This window comes from Molossus molossus, unplaced genomic scaffold, assembly GCF_014108415.1.
Source record: "Molossus molossus isolate mMolMol1 unplaced genomic scaffold, mMolMol1.p scaffold_m16_p_12, whole genome shotgun sequence".
Taxonomy (NCBI): domain Eukaryota; kingdom Metazoa; phylum Chordata; class Mammalia; order Chiroptera; family Molossidae; genus Molossus; species Molossus molossus.
The window spans coordinates 46,194,302-46,209,563 of record NW_023425347.1 but is presented as its reverse complement, the minus strand read 5'-3'; the positions used below and the strand labels follow the sequence as shown (position 1 = coordinate 46,209,563).

Genomic DNA, 15,262 nt, shown 5'->3' with positions numbered 1-15,262 from the left:
TTAAACATTTCGACATAGTTGTTTTAAGATCTATAAAAATAGTCATGTCAATTGAACTAAGTTAAAAAATTCTGCTTTAACTTTAGATGTGATCTTCCTTTTCTCATTCACAAACATTATTTGGGACTTTCTCTGTGAAACTACATCGGAAAAATTAAAGCGACTGTACTAAATATATTTTTATTGTTTAACATCTGTATGTTATATTTCATAGGAGTGTACAAGTATCTTGACCTTTGTTCTTTAATTTTCTAACAGATTTCTAAAGTGAAAAATTCTTATAGCTTTACATCAGCAGATTTAATTAAAATGAATGAAAGATGCCAAGAGTCTTTGAGAGAAATCTATCACATGACTTATATGTAAGAGCATTTGAAATTTTTGAATTTTGAATTAAATTGGTTAAATTTGAGGCACTGTAATAAATTTCATTAATTGACTTTTTGTCTGATTACAAAATGTTAGCAAAGTGAGAACATTTCCTAGACAAACAGTTAAAACTTTGCCTGTTGGGATCAGTGAGTCTCACAGAAGCTTTAGGGCAAATCTAATTACCAAGTAACCCCACTACTACTGATACTTCCACCATAATGTAGAACTTGGCACATCTTGGGCTTATTTTGGTTTTTATTCAGTTTACTCTTTTCCTATGGTATGTAAGCTCTTCAACTTCTCATGCTTTACTACTTGTACAGTAGCAATCCAGCTAGAAATAAGAACTAGAACATTTAGAATCAGTGAAAAAGAGATATGTTGGGTTTTCGAAATAATTTCGGGATGTAGACCACAGAGATTATATGATGCAGTACATTTTGGGAACATATTTTTTCTTGTAAGGGAAAAACTTTTATATTATGCCACAATTATAATAACTTGGCCACCTAACAGCTTAAATAATTATGTTGTTAGGGTATATGTGTGTGAGAGAGAAAGAATTGTATAGATGAGAGAAAATACATTACATCTTTTGTGGTGAATTTAACATATGTAAAAATCATAAAATCATTAGCAGATGGGATCTGTTGAAGTATAGTGAAGACTTAACCTATATAAAAATATTTTTATTAATAAAATTTTTAAGATTTAATAAAAAGCAGTCATTTAAAAAATATGGTGCTACACACCAGAAGGTGGCTTCTTTACTAAGTAGCTGTGACCTTGAGTATGACTTTCAATTTCCTCTTGTCTACAAAGAGACAGTAGAAAAATAGACTATCTGTAGTGTACAACTCAAATGTGAATGTTATTTTACTCAGGCAATGAATTTAATATTGTTTTACAATTTATTTTATGCCCCTCTTTAAAAAGCATTACTTATCTTAACACACATGTACTTTCAGAATAGTGTGCAAACTGCTTAGTGAGATTTATGAACATATTCATTGTTTATATAAGCTGTCTGACACTGTGTCAATGCTGGATATGCTACTGTCATTTGCTCATGCCTGCACTCTTTCTGACTATGGTAAGTTACCTTCTTTGTGAATAAATATTTTGCACACTGAAATTTGTATTTAATTCAAGTAATTTTATATAATAATTATGAATGTTGTGCATTTTTTCCTGAAATATATAGTCTCCTGCCTCTGGTCCTAGACTTACTCAACATAGAGAAAGTGAAATTGCCCTTAAAATTTATTTTAAAAGTCAGAAAAGTATTTACCTAGAAATTGACAAATCAAATCAGGAAGAAAAAATTGCAAGAAATTTTAAAGTTTCCCAAAATAAGAAAGACAGCTACACAGCTGTCTCCTTGGTGAAAATGACAGAGATCCTAATTTATAAAGTTTCATTAGAAGCAATGTAACCAGTACTAATAGACATGAGAGAAATGAATCTCCAAAGTGAGCATTTTCTTATTTCTTTTTAATCCTCGCCGGAGGATATTTTTCCGTTAATTTTTTAAAGATAGAGTGGAAGGGAAGAAGGGAGAGAGAGAGAAGAAAACATCAATGTGAGAGAGACACATTGATTTGTTGCCTCCTGCACGACCCCGGCGGGCTGGGGATTGAACCTGCAATCTAGGTACGTGCCCTTGATAAGGAGAAGAACCTGCAACCGTTGAGCTGAGCTGGCCCAAACCAGCCAGGGCTATTTTCTTTTTTTAATCCTCACCCGAATACATGTTTTTGTTTTTGTTTTTATTCATGAGAGAGAGAGAGAGAGAAATCATCGATGTGTGAGACACATCGACTGGTTGCCTCCTACACGACCCAGACCAGGGCCAGGGACGAACTGCTACCAGTACCTGCCCTTGACCAGAATCAAACCCATGACTCTGTTCCACGGGCCGACGCTCTAAATGCTAAGCCAAACTGACTAGGGAATAGTAATTTTTTTAACTATTAAAATACTTGTTTCTTTATTTTAATTTGAAAGGGACCATCTTGAATAATGAATTTTTGGCATTAAAAATATTTTGAAATAATTAAAAATATTTTTCTAACTAATCTCACTTTTATAATGAATGCTTTCAAGTTTATCCCTGTGTTTCATCTAGAGGAGAGTAACACTTTATATTCCTCCCACCTTCTTCTTCCTTCACCTCAGAAAGTATCCACAGAGAGCTGGTCATTATTTGTTTCTATAAATTAACAACATCTTTTGTTAATGTTTTCTCTAGCCTCTGAGATTTCATTTTAGATAACATTTTTATAAGTGTTTGGATATAAAATTATTTTTGTATTTAATTTTACTCTATATTTATATCTCATTTGAAAAGCTAACTATGGCCAGATTTAAAATAAAGCTTAAAGTCCTAGCTGGTTTGGCTCAGCGGTTAGAGTGTCGGCATGCAGACCCGAGAGTCCCAGGTTCAGTTCCAGCTAAGGGCACGTGTCTCGGTTGCAGTTTGTCCCTGGCCCCGGTTGGGGTTGTGTGGGTGGCAACCACTCAATGTGTCTCTCTCACATCGATGTTTCTCTCGCTCTCTTCCTGCCTTTCTCCCTCCTGCTGTATCTGAAGATAAATGCAAAAATGTCCTCAGGTGAGGATAAAAAATTAAATGAATAAATAAATATTAAAATAAAATAAAGCTTAAAGCAGGGATTAAGTAATATGCAATTTTGTAGTACCAGTAATTGTTATTTTAAAACTATTATCAATAGCTAGTTGCTTCTTCTTAATATATACAAATCTGAAAATGTTATGAACTGTTTTGGAGCCTAGGACAAGAGGGAACTAAATCCTAGAATTCCTTTGAAGTAAATTAAGTGATGGTGTTTACTTAAGCGTGTGTCAGCTATAATATATATATATTATTTGAGATAAAATAATACCTTAATGTTGTTGTTCAAAATTGACTAGAAAAATCACTAAGTTGTCATAATATGTACATACCACAAAAACATTAAATAAAAATATATACTAATCTTTCTGAAAACATTCTATTTTTTTCTTTAGTTCGGCCAGAGTTTACTGATACTTTAGCAATCAAACAGGGATGGCATCCCATTCTTGAAAGAATATCCGTGGAAAAACCTGTTGCCAACAATACCTATATTACAGAAGGGAGTAATTTTTTGATCATAACTGGACCAAATATGAGTGGGAAATCCACATATTTAAAACAGATTGCGCTTTGTCAGATTATGGCCCAGATTGGTAAGTTAAGGCTTACTTTTTACTTACTAATTCTGCTTCCCTTTTAAAATGTTTTGTGCCTGGTATTTCAGATCGAGGTGTCTTATTAACCCAAGAACAGTCTGGAGTAGATTTTCTAAAAGTTTATATAGTAGTGTCCTGTATGTAGACCATAACTTTTAGGATTTGACATTCATTAAACTTCATCCAGTTTTGGATTGAACTATACTCAAAATTTTGTAGACTGTAACAGAAGGAGAGACTTCCTTACTATAACTATTAATGTTGAATCAATTATTACTAAGTGAATAATTTAATTATCAGGACAAACTTTGTTGTGAGAAAACGTGAAAAAGTAGAATAAGCTGCTACCTTTAATAACCCATATAAGATTTTTCCAAAGTTATAACATTGGTCAGATAAGCATATAAATGGCTCTCATTGGCCCAACATTGTCACATATTTCTTGGTGTAGAGGCACAATTTTCTTTTCGTCTGAAAACTGGGTTTTCTTGAGAGTATATGAATCAGAGATGTGGTGATTGGTCCTAATGCTATGGTTCTCAATGAGGTATGATTTGTTGTCCCTCTCCCCCTGTTTTTGGCAATATCTAGAGACATTTTTGGTGTCACAACTGAGGGGACTGTAGAGTCCAGGGATGCTGCTAAACATCCTACAATGTGCCCTCCTTGCTCCCTCCACAAACACAAGAAAGATTTGTCCAGCCCAAGATGTAGTAAGTGCTGTGTTTGAGAAACCCTGGTCTAAAGTAATAATTGTAAGGGAAATACAGCAATAACAATATTGATGACACATTGCAAATTTACCCTTACTACTGAGAAAGAAAATCGGAGATTAATGAATGAATTAATGGTAAATATTTTATTGAGTTTATAGTTTTATTGGAATTAAAAGAACATCTTAGCTAATTTCCCTCTCCTTATAAGAATACAGATTCATATGTAACATAATCCTACTTGTGTTTGAATAGTTATGAGGAATTGTGTCCTTTAAAAAACAGGCTGTCTGCCCTGGCCAGTGTGGCTCAGTTGGTTGCACGTCATCTCGTGCAGTGAAAGGTTGTGGGTTCAGTCCCAGTCAGGACACCTGCCCAGGTTGCAGGCTTGATCCCCAGTAGGGTATGTGCAGGAGGCAGGCGATTGCTGTGTCATTCTCATATCGATGTTTCTCTCTCTCCCTTTCCCTTCCTCTCTCTCTAAATATCAATATTTTTAAAAATCTTTAAAAAAATAAAAATAAAAAAACAAGCTATCCAGTTATAGGACAGCACTAATTGTTAGAGCATTCATTATATTGAATTAAAATTTGACTTACTGAAACTTCCACTCATTGGTCCTCATTCTTATCTTGTATGCATCACAGAATAATCTAGGCTGTCCTAACAATAGCCCTTCAAATATTTGAAGAAAATTATTGTACTTCACTTACCATTGTCTTTCTTAAACCTCTGAAATACCTAAAAGTGTATAATATTTAATATAATCCGATCATAAGGGAAACAGTAGGACTTGAAATGCATGGAACATAGGTTTTGGAACTATATTTAGTTTGTCAAGTTACTAATTAAGTGATCATGGGTAAATTATTTAACCTCCTTAGTTTTCCTATCTGCAAATGAAAATTATAATAGTACCTACTTTTGATAATAATTGTAAAGATTGAGATAATGTATATAAAATGATATAGACTCAAGGAAAAAGTTTAAAAAGGAGACTTTCAGACACAGGTTAAGAACATGTTCTTAAACATAAATACAAAAAAAAAATAATAATAATAATATGGCATTCCCAAGGGACTGTAAGGAGTCCAAGGGCTCTGTAGTTTCCACACAGTAGCTATAGGAAGTGGCAGGGTATAAAATTGGAGAGGTGGGCAGGAGTCAGATCATGAAGGGCCTTGGGAACTTACTGAGGAGATTGAACTTTATTCAGAAATCTGTAGGGAGCCACTGAAATTTAAATAAGAGAATGGCATGATTGGATTTGACTTTTTAGATAGATCACTCTGATTGATAAATGGTTACACGAGAGCCAGACCAGAAGCAACATACCAGCCAGGAGGCTTCTGTAATAATTTAGATAAAAAATGTTGGGAGCCTTTTTGGTGGAGGTAAGAGAAAGGAGAAAATGGAAACGTACATCATATATCCTGTATTCTGTACTTGGTACTTTGACATTTATTTTCCCATTTAATCCTTCTGATAATCCTACATATTTAAGAAATCTGTTCTCTGAGGTACGATCATTATAATTACTACTACTATTGTTGTTGTTGTTGTTAGTAGTAGTAGTAGTATCAGTAGTATCCTGACTTGTGCTTTCTTTTTCTTCTCAGTGGTAGACCTTATTCCTCATCCTTACTGTTGCTTTAAATCCTGGAATAAACTAGCTCTGTTTTTTATTCCCTTATTTCACCATTTTGTTTATATAGAGTTCTGTATACTTGATACTTTTCCCATTCAACTCTTTGAATATTTTTATCTTCTTATGCCTTATATATGCCATTTTATATAGAGGTGGTTGTATTAAACAGATTGTTTTCAAAAGATGAATATTTTATATTAATTAGACTGATGACTTCGCAGGCAGAAATAGCCTTGTTAATGAAAATTCAACTTTCAAAAAAGTCAGGTATTTTCCTTTCATTCTGATTGTGTGTATTTCTGTACATTTCAAGAAACAGACATTTTTTAATATATTTTTCTATAATGATTTTATCAACTTTAGCTTTATAAGCATTTCTCTCAACTTTTCATACTTTGAATGTTCTTTAGCATCTATTATTTAAAATTTTTATCAAATTTAGAACAAATATTTATAATGTACTTGAGTATATACTGTTTTATTTGAACTTCCAAACAACTTTGGACATTAGGTAGGGCAGGCATTCTATTTTATATATGAAAAAGACTGGGAGAATTTAAGTGCTGTCCAAGGTTATACAATACATACCGTAGCTGGAGCCATGTTTTCTAACTCCATAGCCAGTGATCTTTCTACCACATAATCCTTAGATATGCTAGTAAATGATCTGAGGTCGTGGGAAGTGCAAAATGTTAGTACTTTTACAAAGACATTTCAGTTTATTTGATCTTATATTTTACAGGATCATATGTCCCAGCAGAATATTCTTCCTTTAGAATTGCTGAACAGATTTTTACAAGAATCAGTACTGATGATGATATAGAAACAAATTCATCAACTTTTATGAAGGAAATGAAAGAGGTACCCAAACTAAACTTTTTTTTTATGTTAAAAACATTAAATTCTGCCGCTAATAGTCAATCATCATGTAAGCAAGTCTTTTTAACTAAAACATGCAGATGTGCTTATACTACCCTACAGGAGCCAGAGGGCAGTCAAAGACAGCTTCCCACTTTCTGTCTTATATGAAAACGGAAATGGGTGTTTTATTGAAAAATACAGTTAAAAAAAAAAACTCTCCTGTTGTTGAATGATAAAAACGTGCATTCATGTTTTTGTATGGGATGTATGAAAGTCTTTTCAGAAAATGATGACTGGTTCGCGAACGTTTTGCATAGTATCTTAGGCTATGTTCCTCTTAGGCTTAGTTTTAAAATAAAAGATCACTGGGATAGACGTATTTTAAAAATCATTCTGTATCCTGTGCTCTTATAGAATTTTCAATATTTGTAACAAAAGTATGTATTATCATCTATTTCTGGTCTGAGCAAACATCAAGTATTCTTGAGGGGCTGTGGGAATTCAGTATAGCTATTGGCCTATATATTTTTTTAATCCTCACTTGAAGATATTTTTCTTTTTATCTTCAGATAGAGTGGGGGGGGGGATAGAAAGAGAGAAATATGGATGCGAGAGAAGCACATGGATTGGTTGCCTCCCGCATGACCCCAACCAGGGCAGGGGATGAACCACAACCGAGGTATGTGCCCTTGACAAGAATTGAACCCACGACCCTTCAGTCCTTGGGCTGACACTCTAACTGCTCAGCCAAATTGGCCAGGGCACTCTTGGCCTATCTTTAGTAGGCAGGAATTATTGGGTCACTATACAGTTGGCTAATTTTCTGTAAATAGAAGAATAAAGTTGTCATTTTCCCACAGTATATGACATGTATATAATTAGTATGTATTGAATATCTATGGGAAAATATAGCACTATATTAGGCATCTAAGTTATATTTTTAAATAGTTCTAGCTCTCAAGAAGCTTACTCTCATAGCAAGGTAAAATGGCCATGAAGGTTACTGTTGTGTCATTACATAATAAAGGTGGAATTGTGTTTTTTGAGAAGGTTAATAATCTTCAATAGAGAAGGAGCATATCTGGTTTTTGTTGGGCATGGATTTAAAATTATTTGTTTAACCAAGAGTCAATGGACTTAGATTGGATGCTTTTTCCAAAATGTCTCTTTCCATATTTACAGGCAACAGAGAAGTTAAAATAAGTTTGAGATATAGTTTTGAGTATTTTATGACAATTGATTAGTCATTTGTGGAGAAAAAAATATGACCATTTTTATGTTTTATTTGAACATTTAATTTATTGCTTTGCTTATTTCACTATATCTAAAACATCCATATTTTTAGATGCTGATTATTTATTTTTTTATCTCAAACACGTATGCTTATGTCTATATACACATCAGTTATTCTGTTGGAATTATTAGTCATGAGATTTTTAAAAAGCAATATGTTAATTTCTGCTTAGCTGAATTTCTCTATAAAATACATTTCAGATGAATTAGTTAAAAGACTGGATTTTGCCTATGTTATAATGAATAATATTAAAATTATATTTTTCAGATAGCATATATTCTGCATAATGTTAATGACAAATCACTCATATTAATTGATGAACTTGGCAGAGGTACTAGTACAGAAGAAGGTATTGGCATTTGTTATGCTGTTTGTGAATATCTGCTGAGCTTAAAGGTATTCTTCTCTATTTCAAGTATATTAAATTTGAGTCCTTTTTTGATGTATCCTTTATATAATTATCATGATTGGATTTTACAGTCACCTACAAATAGCTCTTTAAACAATTTTAGGTAATAAAAAGTATCATAGCATTTATATTTTGTTACTTTGTTTCTGATGGGAATAGAAATGGTTGGTATGATAGTCATGATGCAGACAGGGAAAGGAGGAAATCAAGAAATACAAATAATGTAAAAACTAGTCACTGGCTTTAACTTACTAAAATAAATAGCAAAACATGAAAGCATTTTAATAATTGTCTCCACATGTAATAACATTGACTATGATGTCACAGCATGAAACAAAACTAGGCATCAGAGATCACTTTATGGAATAGGTTTATTTTACCTGATAGTTCATTCCTTTAAAGAAAATGTTTCCCCCACACACAAAGCAATTATTTAAAACAAACTGTGAGGAAAGATGGTGGCGGGCAGGACCAGAGGGAGGGTGAGTGTGTGAGCGAGTGAGCCAGTGTGTGAGAGAGTTGTGAGTGGACATGAAGATGGACAACCAAACCCGAGCAGTGCAGAGCCACGGAGCAGAAAGTTCCTGTGCTATGGACAGGAGCAGCCTGCTACCGCAGTAAGCGGCCCTTCAGGGCACTTCTCCCTGTGCTGCGGGGAGGTCCCACCATTTTGGAAAATCCCGGGTCTTCCCTGGGAGGAGGCAGTGGGAGCGGCTAGGGCCCAGCAACCTGAGCCACCAGTGCACCTGGCATCATCGGACCAGTGGACACTGTGTCAACACAGACCAGTGCACAGTAGTGGATCTCCCAAGGTACTGGTTGTGGAAGTTGCAGACAGCCAGGAGCCCACCACTATCCCTCATAGTAGCAGCCCGATCAGAGTCCAGATATACCCCCAGCAACAGAGGCTGGGGAGCAGACATCCATCCCCAGGCAACAGAAGCACAGTCCAGCAGCTGAGACCCATCCCCAAAAACTACAGCAAAAGCTGAGCAGGAATTGAGCCCCACAGGGCAGCAACACTCTCCAGCTGCCAGTGGTGGGACCAGGGGCTCCACAGAGGCCTGTGCAATCCAGCAGCCCATAACATAGGCATAGAGCTGGGTCCCCAAGGGACGGTGCGATCCAGTTACCTGCGGGACCTGCAGGGGGCGGGGGCACCAGGAAGGTCTGTGCCATCAAGCTGCGCACAAGATATGCTTAGAGGATATGAAAATGGAGGCAGATTGAATAGAAATTACTCAGATGATCTCCCAGGACTAAACAGGAATTACGACTAAAATAAAGACAAATCCTCAGAAAAAAGCAACAGAAAAGCAGCAGGACAGGACCATATAACCAGGGACACCAGTAGGATCTGCGGAGGCGCGAGAGGGTGGCGGGCTGGGAGCCTGTGGACTGCAGCAGTCTTAACTGTGAGCAGCGCCCTTGGGGAATAAAGACCAAGCCCACTCCACAGTGCAGAGAGCCAGGACAGAGCACTAAAATAGCCACAGCTACTCACCTGGGGGCTACGGCAGAGGGAGGGCAGACTGGGCTGGAACTCTGTGGGGATACCCTGGATTTGGAGGGCACTCAGAGTTTTTGCTGAGTTGCGGCCACAAACGATGGTGGCCAGTGTGCTCCTTCCCCAAACTGTGGGGATAAGCAGCAGCCCTCCCCCTCGGAGATTCAGCCTTTTCCAAGTGAGGCAAAGAAATGCAAATCATGGGGCCTGTGGGGTGCTGAAGCACCAGAGAGGCCTGTGCAACCCAGTAACTCATAACATAGGCGTAGAGCCCAGTCTTCAAAGGGACTGTACTATTCAGTTACCCGTGGGAGGAACTGCAGGGTGCAGGGGCAACAGAAAGGCCTGTGCTACCCAGCTGCACACAAGATAGGCTTGGAGGATGTGAAAATGGAGGTGGAGTGAATAGAAGCTACGCAGATGATCTCCCAGGACCAAATGGGTATTACAACTAAAATAAAGACAAATCCTCAGAAAAAAGCAACAGAAAAGCAGCAGGACAGGACCACATAACCAGGGACACTGGTAGGATCTGCGGAGGCACGAGAGGGTGGCGGGCTGGGAGCCCGTGGACTGCAGCAGTCTTAACTGTGAGCAGCGCCCTTGGGGAATAAAGACCAAGCCCACTCCACAGTGCAGAGAGCCAGGACAGAGTGCTAAAATAGCCACAACCACTCACCTGGGGACTATGGCAGAGGGAGGGCAGACTGGGCTGGAACTCTGTGGGGACACCGGGGATTTGGAGGACACTCAGAGTTTTTGCAGAGTTGCGGCCACAAAGGAGGGTGGACAGTGTGCTCGTTCCCCGAGCTGTGGGGAAAATCAGCACACTCCCCCCCTCCCCCCGGATATTCAGCCTTTTCCAGGTGAGGCAAAGAAATGCATATTGAGGCCCATTAACAACCAGCATCTATCCCACCCTCTGGAAATCCTCTTATGCAGAACACCAGGGTTACATTCCAAGGCACTGAGTAACTGAAAATACCAACCACCAGTAAAAGCAAGACGATATAACTGAACCTTTCCTGGGCTTGCAAATCTGCCCAGGTTGACAGTGGTATTTAACGTGGGCCCAACCAGGCTCATCCAAACCCAGTAGAGGGAGCCACAAACAGCAGAACACCAACATCCACAGGGAAAAGTTGGCAGGCTCCAAAATCCACTGAGATAGCCAAAATGGTGAAACAAAGAAATCCCAAATGAAAGAACAAGAGAACTCTATCAAAGATGAGATAAATGAAATGCAGTTAAGCAAATTATCAGAGGTAGAATTTAGAGCCATGATCTTGAGGAAGCTCAACAGCATGAGTAAGGACATCAGCACCATGAGTAAAGATATAGAAACATTGAAAACCAACCAAGTGGAAATGAAGAATGACATAACAGAAATTAAGAACACATTGGAAGGACTAACCAGCAGAGTAGAGGAATCTGAGGACCGGATCAGTGAATTAAAAGACAGGGTAGAAAAAAATCAACCAATCAGAAAACGAAAGGAAAAAAACAATTAAAAAACAGGAAGACAGCTCAAGAGAACTGTGGGACAACTGGAAACGTAATAACATTTGCATCATGGGGGTCTCTGAAGAGAAAGAAAATAGGCAACAGTTAGAGAATATATTTGAAGAAACAGTGACAGAAAACTTTCCTAACTTGGTGAAGGAAGAAGGCATTCAAGTTCAAGAAGCACAGAGAGCCCCAAGTAAGAACCCAAACAGGACCACACCAAGACACATAGTAATTAAAATGAGAAAAATTAAAGACAAAGAGAGAATCCTAAAGGCAGCAAGAGATAAACAACAGGTTACCTACAAAGGAAACCTCATAAGGCTCGAAGCTGACTTCTCAACAGAAATAATACAGGCTAGAAGGGAGTGGCATGAAGTAATCAAGGTCATGAAAATCAAGGATCTGAATCCAAGACTACTCTATCCAGTAAGGCTGTCATTCAAAATAGAAGGTCAAATAAACAGCTTCCCAGACAAAAGAAGGCTAAGGGAATATATTAACACCAAACCAGCACTGTAAGATATGCTAAAAGGATTGCTGTAATTAATAGAAGAAATAAGAAGAAATATATAACCACACTAAGTAAAAATGGCAATAAATAAGTACATATCAATTATTACCTTAAATGTGAATAGTTTGAATGCTCTGATAAAAAGACACAGAATCCTGGTCAGTTTGGCTCACCGTTTAGAGCTTCAGCCTGCAGTCCTGAGAGACCTGGGTTCAGTTCCCGCAAAGGGCATGTACCTCGGTTGCAGTTTGTACCCAGCCCTGGTTGTGTTGTGCAGGTGGCAGCCACTGGATGTGTCCCCTTTGCATCAATGTTTCTCTCTCTCTCTCTCCCCCTCTCCCTCCCACTCTATCTGAACAAAAAAATGAAAAAATGTCCTCAGGTAAGGATACAAAAAGCAATAAGACACAGAGTAGCCGACTGGTTTAGAAAGCATGACTCACATATACGTTGTTTACAAGAGACCCACCTCAAAACAAAAGACTCACATAGGTTGAAAGTGAACGGATGGAAAAAATCTTTCAAGCAAACGGAAAGAAAAAAAAAGAAAAAAAAAGCTGGGGTAGTAATACTCACATCTGATAAAGTAGATTTCAAAATGAAGGCCATAACTAGAGACAAAGAAGGCCACTACATAATATTGAGAGGATCTATCCAACAAGACATTATAACCTTTGTAAACATATATGCACCCAATATAGGAGCACCAACATATAATAAAAATCTCCTGGAGGACTTCAAAGGAGAAATCAACAGCAATACAATCATAACGGGACTTCAACACCCCGCTGACATGACTGGATCTCCTAGACAAAAAATTAACAAGGAAACACAGAATAAATGAAGCACTAGATCAAATGGATTTAATAGATATCTATAGAGAACTACACCTCAAAACTGCAGAATTCACATTCTCCTCAAGTGCACATGGGACATTCTCAAAGGTAGACCACATGTTAGGGGACAAACAGAGTCTCTATAAGTTCAAGAAGATTGAAATTATATCAAGCATCCTCTCAGATTACAGTGGCATGAAACTAGAAATCAATTGCAACAAGAACATGAAAAAACATTTGAACACATGGAGGCTAAAAGACATGTTATTGAGCAATGAATGCATTACCATGGAGACCAAGGAAGAAATTAAACACTTCCTGGAAACCAATGAAAATGAACATACAACAACACAAAATCTATGGGATGCAGTGAAAGCAATTCTGAGAGGGAAGTTCATAGCACTAGAGGCGTACCTCAAGAAGCAAGAAAAATTTCTAATAAACTATCTAACCTCACAACTTAAAGAACTAAAGAGCAAACAGAAAGAAAACCCCAGAGCAAGTAGAAGGAAGGAAATAGTAAAGATCAGAGTAAAAATAAATGACCTGGAGATCAAAAAACAGTTCTGAGGATTAATGAAACAAAGAGCTGATTCTTTGATAAGATAAACAAGATTGATGAACCCTTAGCTAGACTCACCAAGAAACAAAGAGAGAGAATCCACATACACAAAATCAGAAATGAAAGAGGAGAAATAATAACTGACACCACAGAAATACAAAGGATTGTTAAAAAATACTATGAACAATTATATGATAACAAATTGAAGATGTAATCAAGACTCTCCCAGCAAACAAAAGCCCAGGATGGGACGGCTTCATGGGGAAATTTTACCAAACATTCAAAGAAATACTAATACCCATTCTCCACAAACTATTTCAAATAATTCAAGAAGAAGGAAGACTTTCGAACTCGTTTTATGAGGCCAGAATAATTCTAATTCCAAAACCAGAAAAAGACATTACAAAGAAAGAAAACTACAGACCAATATTCCTGATGAACATAGATGCCAAAATCCTGAACAAAATACTAGCAAATCGAATCCAACAATACATCAAAAAAATTATTAACCATGACCAAGTGGGATTCATCCCAGGGATGCAAGGCTGGTACAATATTTGCAAATCAATAAATGTGATACACCACATAAACAAAATGAAAGATAAAAATAATATGATCATATCAATAGACGCTGAAAACGCATTCGACAAAATCCAGCACCCATTTCTGATAATGCTCAGCAAGCTGGGAATAGAGGGATCATATCTTGACATAATAAAGGCCATATATGAAAGACCTACAGCCAACATTATACTCAATGGGCAAAAACTAAAAGCATTTCCCTTAAAAACAGAAACAAGACAAGAATGCCCACTTTTGCCACTCTTATTTAACATAGTACTGGAAGCCTTAGCCACAGGAATCAGGAAGAAAAAATAAAAGAGATCCAAATTGGAAAGGAGGAAGTGAAACTGTCATTATTTGTAGATGACATTATGCTATACGTAGAAAACCCCAAAGACTCCATCAGAAATTTACTAGACTTAATAAATGAATTTGGCAAAGTAGTAGGATACAAAATTAACGTTAAGAAATCGATGGCATTCTTATACACCAATGATGAACTCACAGAAAGAGAAACTAAAAAAAAAATCCCATTTACCATTGCCGCAAAAAAATTAAGATACCTAGGAATAAATTTAACCAAAGAAATAAAGGACCTATTTGCAGAAAACTACAGGTCATTGAAAAAAGAAATAGAGGAGATATAAAAAAGTGGAAGCACATACCTTGTTCATGGATTGGAAGAATTAACATCATTAAAATGTCCATACTACCCAGAGCAATCTATAGATTCAATGCAATCCCCATCAAAATACCAATGACATACTTCACAGAACTAGAACAAATACTTCAAAAGTTCATATGGAACCAAAAAAGACCTCGAATAGCCACAGCAATCTTGAAAAAGAAGAACAAAGTTGGAGGGATCACAATATCGGATATCAGGTTACACTACAAAGCCACTGTAATCAAAACAGCCTGGTACTAGCACAAGAACAGGCATATAGACCAGTGGAACAGAACAGAGAACCCAGAAATGGACCCAAGGCAATATGCTCAATTAATATTTGACAAAGGTGGCAAGAGCATACAGTGGAGTAAAGGCTGCCTCTTTAATAAATGGTGGTGGGAAAATTGGACAGTTACATGCCAAAAATGAAACTAGACCATCAACTTATTCCATACACAAGAATAAACTCAAAATGGATAAAAGATTTAAATGTGACTCATGAATCCATAAAAATCCTAAAAGAAAATGTAGGTAACAAAATTTCAGACATTATACACAGCAGAATTTTCAAT

At 36.9% G+C, this 15,262-nt stretch overlaps 1 protein-coding gene across 1 annotated transcript in view; it reads left to right on the top strand.

Moving 5' to 3' along the window:
* Window positions 1–15,262, top strand: part of MSH4 (mutS homolog 4) — a 71,573-nt gene that overhangs the window by 39,153 nt on the left and 17,158 nt on the right. The window contains exons 12-16 of the mRNA XM_036256182.1: window positions 259–362; window positions 1,341–1,465; window positions 3,403–3,603; window positions 6,710–6,828; window positions 8,390–8,518. Coding sequence (XP_036112075.1) covers window positions 259–362; window positions 1,341–1,465; window positions 3,403–3,603; window positions 6,710–6,828; window positions 8,390–8,518 — 678 coding nt within the window. The remainder of the gene's footprint in view (window positions 1–258; window positions 363–1,340; window positions 1,466–3,402; window positions 3,604–6,709; window positions 6,829–8,389; window positions 8,519–15,262) is intronic.